The sequence below is a fragment of the Actinia tenebrosa genome, unplaced genomic scaffold (genome assembly GCF_029948245.1).
Source record: "Actinia tenebrosa isolate PJP-AT-01 unplaced genomic scaffold, QUT_ActTen_1.0 PGA_scaffold10__47_contigs__length_13832649, whole genome shotgun sequence".
Taxonomy (NCBI): domain Eukaryota; kingdom Metazoa; phylum Cnidaria; class Anthozoa; order Actiniaria; family Actiniidae; genus Actinia; species Actinia tenebrosa.
In genome coordinates, this window is record NW_028292570.1 from 12,299,929 (window position 1) to 12,312,016 (window position 12,088).

The window sequence follows — 12,088 nt, forward strand, 5'->3', positions numbered from 1 at the left end:
CAGGAACTCGAGAATTCTATATGGACGTAATAAGCCTGAAGCGAGATGACGTTTTACCCCCGACTCTAGACCATAATAGTTTTTAAAATTCTTTCATATTAATTTTTTTGAGTCCTTAGAGAATACAGGAACAATGGTCATAATTAAAGAACAAAAGCAGTGTGAAAAGGATTATGGTCTAGCGCTTCAGGCTTATTGGGTCCTATAGAATGTTGTATTTTGTTTTAGGGTTTGGTCACCTGTTGGTCGAGGACTGGGAAATACTTTTGGTTTGCATCAGTAAAGACAGAAAAAGGAAAAAAGGGAGAGAGAGAAAGAAAGAAAAAAGAAAAGAAAAAAAACCCTCTTTTGATAGCGTGGGATTTGAACTACCAATAGAACTTTTTAAAAAAATCGATTCTACTTTGCCATACCCCCGAGACATCCGCAGAGCTGAGGCGTCGTATGGACTTCGGACTTGACGGCGATTAAATCCTTCTGCCCTTGGGTGCACGAATTACGCAAGAAAATGTTCTAGCCGAAGCATCAGGGGAGAGACCAGCCGGCCCCCAGACCATATCGGCTAATCCCTTGCATCTCTGCCACGCACAGAATCGGATGAAAGTATAATGTTAAAAAGTCTAGTCTATTCGGTGCATTGTTTTCACGGCTATTGTTATGCTGATTAACCTGGAACCGTGGTCCAGTGGAAAAAAATTGGGCTTCCAAAACACTGAATCAAGCCCGTCTGAGGAGGATTGGTACCTGGAGGGGTGTCCCTAAGACTAAACCAACTCAAACTTTCGATTGTTCTGGTTCCTTTTTCGAATTGAAATTAACCAAACATAATATCATATTTTTTGTACTTTCTCTACAAAGATAGATTCTCTTGACTTGATTTTTTTTAAAATCTTTTTTGCTTTGTTTTGTTTTCTCCCCGCTGTTTCGATATTAACCGCTGACCCAAACACTGTCGTCTCGACTATATCCCATAATCCTCCACGCACCACAAAACAAAATGGCGGTTGTTTTTGGACTTAACTTCGTTCAAATGTTTACCTTTTTTACCTAAAACAGCCAAGACAATGAAATAATTATCCAATAAATACAAAGAAATACGTTTTATTCGGAAGCTTGGGAGTTTTGAATGGCCTGCGTTGATGAAAACTGCTTGTATCCAGGGAAAAAGTGAGTTCGTTGTGCTGTTGTTAGGAGCGTTAGCAACCAAACTTTTGAAGAATATTATTGAATTTCTTAATCCTATAAACTCTTAAAAATAACTATAAACTACTCCGTACAATACAGTACTGACACGAGCACAAAAATATACTCCATAATTTATGAAGAAAGCTCTGTAAATTTTAGAAAATGTTGTTTATTTGTTCAATGTAGTCTCTATGTGCAGATGAGTTTTTCTTGACTTATATTGTTCGTCTTTTGTACTGTATGTTTATAGATATTTTCGATGCCTTTGAGATATGAGAGAGTTAATGAAATTGTGTGTTTTAGGAAATGTCAATTCAAAAGTACTTTTTATTATAATAGAGTACTTTGTAAACACCATAAGTGTACAACATCAATACCACCAAGTACTGCTAAATTATGCTAATCCTATTGTTTAATTTACTACTAAATGGTGTAAAGTGTAGCACACTTTTAGTGTTTGTACTCTAATCTATAAAGATTTACAATAACTTGGTGGTGACGTTGATGATGATGTTGATGGTGATGGCGATAGTGATGATTATGGTGATGATGGTGATGATGATGTGGATATGATGTTGATGATGATGATTGTGAGGATGATGGTGATGATGATGATGATGATAGTGATGATGATGTTGGTGCTGATAAGAATGATGGTGATGATGACGATGATAATGATTGTGGTGTGGTGGTGATGATGAATGTGATGATGAGACTGGTGATGAAGATGATGATATTGATGATGGTGATGGTGATAATGATGGTGATGATGATGGTGATAATGATAATTATGGTGATGATGATGATGATATTATAAATAGTGACGGGGATGTTAATCATGGTCGATAGTGAAAATAGTGATAAAGATGACAATTGCTTCTTATCATTTCTTTATTCCACCAGTAAAAGTATGGAAGATGACATGTTAACACTAGAAGGCATGAGTGATCATATGCCCAGGATAGGTGGTTACAGTGGAGTCAGAATACGAGAGTTTGACGACGGTAATGTCAACCCTGAGCCTGTAAAAAGAGACGACAAGAATACAGAAGACTTGTGGGAGGAGTTTCTGTCACCAAATAAACTCGTAAGTTGAATCACAAACATACTAAATGACTATTGGAAATTGACAGTGCATTCTGATTGGCTACGCTACTTTCATATAAAGTTTTTAGTAATGGGCAATAGGTGAGATAAGTGTCAGTTGAGTATGTAACTCAGAGGAATTGTGTGGTTCTAGAATATAACCATTTAGTATATACACAGGTGACTATTGAAAATCTTGTCCGTTAATTGGTCGAGAAACTCAGATTATCACACAATAATCGCCTCCAGAGATAATCCGAAATGGCGGCCAGCTGCTTTGTTGCTGTTACCTAATTTTAATGTCTTTTATCTTCTTTCTTTTCTGTTTTTAAAGAATCAACTGTGTATTTATACTAAAACAATTAGTCACCTCAGGCTCAGTGAATATCGGGAATAATAACCTCAACTTCGTTTCGGTTATTATTTCCCAATATTCAGTTCACCTTCAGCGAAAAATCTTCAAGTATTCCCCCCCAACAAAGGTTTTTATGAAGAAAAATTTGAAATTCCAGAGAAGTGGGTGTACCTTTTTTAAAAGTTCCTCCATTGTTGGGTATGCAAATTTTCTTTTAACAACACATTCTAAATTCTACATAGAATTGAGGCTATAGGGTACAGCCCGCAATACATTTTGAGAAAATGATGCAAAAGATATGGAATCTGCTTTATATTTCTATAGCTAATTTCTACAAGCATTTTGCTTTGTTGCTCATAAAAACAATGGCTGAACATTTTACATTTTTTAATAACTTTTAGAAATCCTTGTCTGGTGTGAGTAATTTGGATGATGCCACCTGCCTGGAGATGCTAGTAAATACTGATGAACAGAGCCTGGGGAATTTTGGTAAGAATATTTCTCAAGTTGATTTTTATTAATTTAAGTTCTTGGTTCAAGCCTCAGACCGACCAACACTCAGCTATAAAATATTTGAGGAGAAGGTGCTGCCTTTGTAATTACATCTGCATATGGTTAGACCTCCAAGTCTTCTCGGACAAGGACTTAGAACCATAGGCCCTGTCTCCCAACCCTTCCTAATCTGCTGTAAAAAAGGGAATACATTATTTTAAGTCCTGCATGAAGAATAACATGCACATTCTAATGAGTTCTCATCGTCAGCTCTTGACGTTGTTCCAGAGTGTGATACAAGCAAAAACAATTTTTGAGTCACTTGATTAAGATACATTGGTTTGTGGCTGTTAATCCTAACTATTTTTTCACTGATTACAGGTGCAATGTTACCAAATCTTGTTCAACTTAAATTATCAAACAGTGTAATATCCACAGTCAGGTAAGGTTTAAGCATCTGAAGTTTAGATTTAAGGTTTTTATAGATTTATGGTTTTGAAGGAAACCACCGTTGGTGGCAGTGAGAGTACCTTTTGTAACGGCAATTTGTGTTTGATACCCAGAATTAGCCGTGTAATATGCGAGCAGTACAGTGTTCCAAATAGCTGCCTGTCAATGGACAAATGACAGGCCAAATTTCAAGTTTTGCAGGAGAAAATAACAATGGGCTGCAAAACGAATGATAAGATTTCACTCAAAATTTCACTGAAATGACCTTCTTTTACCACATGCTCCTTTACTATGGCAGGCTTAAAAGGTTTTCTATCCTTCTCTTCATGTCATTCCCATTTATTACCATATATTCACATTTGTTCTCCACGTCATTGTTATTGTTATAATATAGAGACTTGGGGACTTCTTTGGGTAACCTGAAGATTTTGTGGATGTCGCAGTGTGGACTGACTGACTTGGACGGTATTAGCTCTCTTTCCTCTCTTGTGGTATGTGTCATTAATGATAATTATAATGATAATGATGATAATAATAATGATAATCATTATGATGATAAGAATGACGAGAATTTTGCCAACTTTTCCGTGCTGTAAAGAAGCAGGAATTCGTTTGAAACGAAAAACAAATTGAAAACCGTGTTTTCTAAATTGGTCTGTAATCAGGCATTAGGGGCATTTTAAGAGCTTCCAGTTTCATCATTCCTGTAATTTGTATTTTATAAATTAAAGAAAAGAACTTGCTTGCTGTGCTGTGTGCTGTTATAAAGTACTTGAGGATTGGCAAGTAATACTCAAGGAGTGTTGAGAAGCATTTGCCGCTGCCTGTTATGCTTCTCCTAATACTTCTCTTGTGTTCTGCTAACCCCTGCGTGTTTTATAACTGCACACAACATGCGCACACGTTTTATATTTTTTCAATACAAATCAAGCTCGTTGTATCATGTGACATGTTTTAATGTGATTGATTGACAGGAGTTATTTGTTGCATTTAACGACATCAATGACGTTAGCCCAGTCAGTATGTTGGATAACCTAGAGGTCTTGGACTTGGAAGGAAACCTGATTGACGACCTGTCGCAAGTAGAGTTTCTTTCACTGTGCTCGTCACTCAAGAGTCTTAATCTTGAGGGAAACCCTGTTTGTGTTGCACCACATGCCAACTCTTCTGCCGAGGTAAAAATACATTCAATAAGTGTTTGTAAGCCAAATTAAGATACATGATGCAATGCGAGATTCTCTGAAGCTTGGCTTGATTTATAATTAAAAAGCTGATGAATCAAAACTATCATGTAAAAATACATGTTTAATACACCTTTAATAAATATTATTTTAAGCCTGCATGAATAATAATAATGATAATAATAATATCTTTCATCCAGGAGCCCACTCACAAATAAAAATGATAATAAATGATAATAATAATAATAATAATAATATCTTTCATCAGGGAGCCCACTCACAAATAAAAATGATAATAAATAATAATAATAATAATAATAATAATAATAATAATAATAATGAAAAGGAGACCAACCTAGAAGCTGAATGGATACATACAGTAACAGAAGCTCCAGAAAACAGTGCCCATAAACCTGACATAGTTGTAGAAGTTAAAGAAAGCAATGCTTCGACACTATTTGAACACAGTGGTAATTTGGCATTCGAAACTGGTCTATTTCTTGACTTCTACAGTGTACCGAGGAATAATTTCTGTTGTGCTTACCTCATAAATCATAAGTAATTTGATCATAATAATTATTAGGAAATGGCAGGCTATGAATACCGTAAATCCATCCATCAAGCGGTACCAAGGTTGAAGATACTGGATGACGAACCGTTCTTGGTGGAGAAGGTTGGTGGGAAGGACGTTTTGAGGGACATGCCAGAATCTGCTAAGAGTGCAAGGGTACCTAATCACTTGAAGGAGGAATGGCAGCTGATTAGTAATGCTCTTAAAACAGTAGAGAATGAGCAGGAGGAAACAGGTATGTCATCATCATCACCATCATCATCATTCACCATGATCATCATCATCAACATCATCAGCAGCACCATCATCAGTACCATCATCACCATCATCATCACTTTCACCATCATCCCCATCATCCACCATCATTATCACCATCATCATCACCATCACCATCACCACCATCATCATCACCACCATCATCATCACCATCATCATCACCATTATCATCACCTTCATCATCTTCATCATCATCAACTTCATCATCACCACCATCTTCATCACCATCATCATCACCATCACCACCATTTTCATCATCATCATCATTCATCAACATCATTACACCACTATTTCAATGTTGTTGCTTCGCTGATATTATGAAATATCAACTTGCTCATCAGAATCATCCAAACCAGTAGCAGCAGCAAGGCCAGCATCAGCCAGGAAAAATACCAGACCCAAAACAGCCATGTCCAGGCAGAGACCATCATCGGCTATGAGGCAACGTCCAGGAAGCTCTATTGGTCAGCGTCCAGGTTCATCTTTAGGTGCTTCTGGCAATAGTTCCAAGCTGTCTGGTATATTTCAGGGCGACGACAGCAGTGATCTTACCCATGGTAGGATTTGATTTACATTTTAGAAAAAAGTACCAAAGTGTGATGTCAAGAAGTTCTGGATTTTGCAATTGTTAAGATGTTCATTTTAGAATAGAACAACCACATTGTCTTTTTTGAAATGTGCTTCAAGATCTTCAGAAGTACTTTTTATCACACTTTTGGCTTTTATAATTTTTGAATCACTCATAGTCTCTTTTTTATGATTGTTTTCTTGTTTAGGTTCTGGTGAGGTAATCTGTGGAAATATCTCAAAAGCCCTTAAGGCAAGAAGAAAGGTTAGTACATGTCTGACTGGCTCATTGATCAATCCACTGGTTGACTGATGGACTGACCGACTGCCTGACCGACTGACTAACTGACTGACTGACCGACTGACTGACTGATTCACTGACTGACTGTCTGACCGATTGCCTGACTGCCTGAACGACTAACTAACCCACTGACTGACTGACTGACCGACTGACCGACTGACCGACTGATTCACTGACTGACCGACTGATTCACTGACTGACTGAATGATTGACTGACTGACTCCGTCTGATTCATTCATTCATTTATATTTCTTATTTTTAACAGAATATCAAGGCTTTTAATTCAGTTATCCCTCCTTTTACCACCAACTCACCAATTCATACTCCTGAAAAAAGCTACGAAGAAGAAAACAACAAACAATTCCCTTCAAAACACGATGTCTTCACGGAGCTGAGGGAATGGAGGCAACAGTTTGCAAAGTGAGTGACAAAACAAGGCAATTTGATAAATTAATGTATTAATTTTAATCTTAAGAATTAATTACATTTTGGACATGGGGTGGGGTGGGAGGGAGAAAGGGTATAGTTGGGGGGGGGGGGGGGAGGGGTTAGTATAGTAATGCAATCCTAAGCAAATATGATTTAAAGAAGGGATTGAATTTATGGTACTTAATCTATATGTCAAATCCATGCTATGTCTATTATATCTATATGCTGTAAATTGACTGTTATGTCATATCAGGACTCCCGTTAAACTAACCTGGATGTCTCTGTATAAATATTGACTTCAATAATCTCTTCAATAATCTTCTCCCAACACTTCTCTCATGTTCTACCAATCCCTCTGTGCTTTATAACTGCAGACAGCTTGTATGGTGTATTCTATTTCTTCAGTATTGTAACTTGATAACGTCTAAAGGCTACAGTGAAAGTGAAGTGATAAGTGGCCATGTACTTTCAGGCCAGTCCCTGAAGTATTATCATCATATTATTTTTTGTTTGTTAAGATTCTTAGAGGAAGATCATAAGTTACCAACGAGTGCTGATACAGAATCTAGCCAATCAGAAGGGTGAGTAATGACTACACATTATGATGCCAATGATGATGATAGCTATGATAATGTTTGTGATGGTGATGACACTGATGATGATGATGATGATAGTGATAATAATATTGATGATGATGATGACGATAGTGATGATAATATTGATGATGATGACGATGATAGTGATGATAATGTTGATGATGATGACGATAGTTAAGATAATGTTGATTATGATAGTGATTATAATGTTAATGATTAGGATGATGATGACACTGATGATGATGGTAATGACACTGATGATGATGATGACAGTGAATATGATGATGACAGTGAAGATGATGATGAGGATGACAGAGATAATGGTAATGAGATAAGGATGATGATGATAGCAATGAAGGTGATGATGACCATGATGATGCCAGATGGTGATGATGATAATGACGATGGTGATGACCATGACAACGATGATACTGATGATAAGAATGATAATAACTATAGATAATAATAATTAATGAATGGTTGAATGAAATAACTAAGATCATTAGCCAGGAGAAAATTAATATCTTGAGTATACAAAATTAAAAAACTCAAAAAGAGATGTTGTTCACATTTCAGGGAATCCCCTTTATCCTCACCAAGAAAAACTGAAGCAGTTAACTCCATTTCCTCGGCTTCACCAACCCTCACTCGACCAGGAATGTCACCCTCCCCTCCCCCACCCAAGGAACATCGTCACATAAGACCATCTCCTTTGGGGAGATCATTACCTACAGCACCCCTGGTGGGGAGGGATCTCCAACGACCACACACTTCTGGAGAGTTTAGGATAAGAAGGTATTGATCAAGACATTATATACAGTGGTTTTGGTATGAGTGGGAAATTATATGGCAAATGTATAGCTGTACTGTAGCCGTAACTATGCTATGTGATTGGATGAATTACTGAAGACAATGGGAAGCCATTTTGAATGTTACGGCATGTCATACCTTGTATGTGCTGTAAGTTTCCCACTCATACAATAACCATTCTTATGGAAAGCCATTTCAATGTTATGGCATGTCGTACCATGTATGTGCTGTAAGTCAGTACAGTATGTTTCCCACTCATACAATAACCATTCTTATGGAAAGCCATTTCAATGTTACGGCATGTCGTACCATGTATGTGCTGTAAGTCAGTACAGTATGTTTCCCACTCATGCGATAACCATTCTTATGGAAAGCCATGTTTCCCTTGGATGCTTATCAGAGGTTTGACCTTTCTTTATCATGGTCTTCCTGTGGAATACAATTAACTCCACCCCTCCCCCTAAAACTAAACGTGTAATGACTTGGCTGGCTGCTTATCAGATGTCTGACCTTTCTTTATCTTGGTCTTCCTGTGGAATACAATCCACTCTACCCCTCCCCCCTAAAATTGAACATGTACTGACATGCACTGGTATTCCCTTGGCCGCTTATCACAGGTTTGACCTTTCTAAATCATGGTCTTCCTGTGGAATACAATTAACTCTACCCCTCCCCCCTAAAACTAAACATGTACTGACTTGGCTGCTTATCAGATGTAAGACTCTTCCACAGTCTCTCGCTCGTCCGTTCCGTCTCCACGATTAAGAGACTGTAACGGTACAATGACCGAAAGGACTTGTGGGTCCCGAAAACTTGGACCCAGCGTGCTTTGGGAACCAAAATAATCGTCCACAGTTCCTATCGTTTCAATATTTTCTGAGAGACTGTGGACGAGTATTTTGGTTCCCAAAGCACGCTGGGTCCAGGGTTAGTTTTTCGAGATGGAACGGACGAGCGAGAGACTGTGGAAGAGTCTAATCAGATGTTTGACCTTTCTTTATCATGGGCTTCCTGTGGAATGCAATCAACTCTACCCCTCCCCCCTAAAATTCAATACTGACATATACGTGCATTCCCTTGCAAGGTATCGACAAACATCCACAGAAGAAAAAGTAGAACTGTTACTAAAGAATAAGTTGGGCTTGGAAGTCAATGAAAATCAATCGATATCTACGGTGGTTCCCAGGAACCCTTCATCGGCTTCAGCTGTGGTAGAGACTGAGCCGAGGTCGTCTTCAGCTCCTGTCAGAGCTCTCAGTCGTTACAGGTATCGATAGTTAATAAATTATCAATATATGATTATTGGGATCCCTAGGCATGATGCATTCTGGTCTAGCATGGGTACAAGCAACTCCATATCAGCCATTCAGAGGTTGAGAAAAACACTGGGTTGAGTTGGCATTGCAGTGCATTGTGGGACTGTTTAAGGGTAAACATTTCTCAGATGGCGTCCCCTAGACAGTCCCACAATGCAATACAATATCAACTTGAGGTCCCAGTTCCCCCCTTAACCATATAGGGGGTAACATGGTGGTGCTGCAGCAGATTGTCATCTACTATAGAGGGTTTTAACGGCGGCCATGTTTTTTTGGTAGAGTTTTACCAGACCCACCAGGTACTCAGAGAACTTCTGAAGATTCGCCTCAACCGTCTAGCCAAACACCTGTCACTCAGGTATCCCATGGTTACAGGCCTGGTACAGCTGCCGCTGCTCTACAGAAGCGAAGGCTCAAACCAAACTAGTAATAGGTTTGATTGGTAGGTTAGCAAACAGTATCCCCAAGAGGGAGGGGTCAGGTACTTTTAATACAAACAAGATTGTCCGGTGTTAGCTTTAAGAAAAGCAGGTGTAAAATGTGCAGTACTGTGCAGTGCCCATTCTTTCCAATACACTGTGCTTTTATGGTAGCTATGTTGTTGGACAGCAAGCCTAGCAAATTTAACGAGTCAAATACCCGGCTACCGGGGAAAGAAGGTGCATAAAATCCCGTTGTGTGTCCGGGATTTGTAAGTTTCATTAATATAACTATAACGAGCGTTTATTTCTAAATCAGTTAGTCTGAGTTATATCATCAGTTATACCTTAGCGGATATAAAGGCGGGACGTTAAAAACCCGGTGTTTGCTCGGTATAACCTCACGGGATATTAAGTCGGGTCGTCAAAAACTAGGTGTTTGCTCGGTGCTACCTTACGGGATATAAAGTCGGGTCGTCAAAAACCCGGTGTTTGCTCGGTGCTTCCAATATTATCAACGTGGGGCAACGTCATGCAAAATGCCCCTACTTTGCACGAGGGGGGAGGGGAGTGGTTCATTTTGTGTTGGACACGATGTAAGATATTTTTAATGTTTGATAAAACTAACTTATAAATAAGTGTTAAGAATCATTAAACCAAACGACAAGCTCTAGCCGGTGTTTCTCTTTAATATACAGCTGCTTCAAATTGCTTTGTTTTGCTTTTTAGATTGAATCATCATACACCGTATCAAAATATGGCAACCAATTTGAATAACTATTGTTCTGCACCGACCTGCCACTGACTACACTGTCATGCATGTGAAAACGCTTTTATGCTTCCATGTAAACATGAGGCTAGTCAGTGACGTACAGAGTAATAGCACAGCGCTCTGATTCTAAAAATAGCTTAAAGATTCAGACAAACATTGCATTCTGTTTAATCCCTACGAGGATTATACGAACCGATTTTATTATTTTTACTTAAAGTTACAATAATGACCCAAGCAAACTAAGATCAACTGCGATCGGCTGTGAAAATTATTTGCTGAAAGTAAATTTGTGAGTTTGTTTGTCCGATTTTCGCCTTTGTCTTCGTTTGTATGACGTCACGGTTGCGCTGCGCTATTTGAAAGCAAATGTTGAGTGATAAGGTGTAGCAATCTTTGCATCAAGTAGAATGTGTTTCTACTTTTGTTAACGATTGCTTCTCCTTTGTACAGTGTAAACCCTCTTGCAGCTTGTTTGGCAACGTCGTTGAAAGACATGTTGCAGAGAAAAATGCTCCGTGTAATCGCGCACTTAAGGCTGCAGTACGACAGGATATTTGACTAGATATACTTAACAAAGTAAAGGAATTGTACTTGGTAGGGCACTTGTGCCCGGCTAGAAGAAATAGAGACAGTAATAAAGTTATTATTATTATTATTAAACTAGGATCAACTGCGATCGGCTATGAAAATTATCTGCTGAAAGTAAACTATAAGTTTGTCTGAATTTCTCGTTTGTCTTCTTTGTTGACGTCACGGTTGCTCTGCGCTATTACATGAACAATATTTATAATAATTCTATGACAGGTGTCAATCTAATCAATGTGATAATATCGTCGAATTATGATTGGCTAAAGGAATAAGCAAATTCCTTAGCACGATATTCTATTGATGAGTAATACGAGTGAATATCATGGAATTAAACATAGCTTAAACTAATGTTAATATATGAATATATTGTAAATGTATAGAGAAGGCTACGAGGAATATTTCTATCATAAGATTCTAGAGAATATTCCTAAAATAACTGAGCAAAGTGGTAAAAAGTGTGTAGGGCGTAACCAGAGGTACACACTCTAATGGGAGGAGCTAAGAGGTTTACTTTGGAATTCAATGCATACCATTATCTAAGCTTGTGCGTGATGTTAGCCATGCTGAACTCTTATATTGACATATGTATATATCTAATTGATCGTTCTTTTTCTTGTTTTCATACGATACGAAATGGTAATTACAAAACTGATTGCTTAGTTCGTCTATAAAAATAATCATTTTCTCTCTCATA

General features: G+C 38.1%; 1 protein-coding gene across 3 annotated transcripts; it reads left to right on the top strand.

Moving 5' to 3' along the window:
• The first annotated feature begins 1,027 nt into the window (after positions 1-1,027).
• On the top strand, positions 1,028-11,742 carry LOC116308824 (leucine-rich repeat-containing protein 56). Of its 3 annotated transcripts, XM_089026983.1 has the most exons (14): positions 1,028-1,167; positions 2,089-2,272; positions 3,028-3,115; positions 3,500-3,560; positions 3,963-4,059; positions 4,543-4,743; positions 5,333-5,555; positions 5,938-6,153; positions 6,373-6,428; positions 6,730-6,884; positions 7,412-7,474; positions 8,066-8,284; positions 9,384-9,566; positions 9,895-11,742. In XM_089026983.1, exons 1-14 carry the CDS (start codon positions 1,127-1,129, stop codon positions 10,040-10,042), a joined length of 1,935 nt encoding a protein of 644 aa, XP_088883109.1. In that variant the 5' UTR covers positions 1,028-1,126; the 3' UTR covers positions 10,043-11,742. The 3 variants fall into 3 exon arrangements, with proteins under 3 accessions (XP_088883109.1, XP_088883110.1, XP_088883108.1); XM_089026984.1 differs by lacking the exon at positions 1,028-1,167 and having other exon boundaries at positions 1,668-2,272; positions 4,543-4,650; XM_089026982.1 differs by lacking the exon at positions 1,028-1,167 and having other exon boundaries at positions 1,671-2,272.
• The last annotated feature ends 346 nt before the right edge of the window (positions 11,743-12,088 follow it).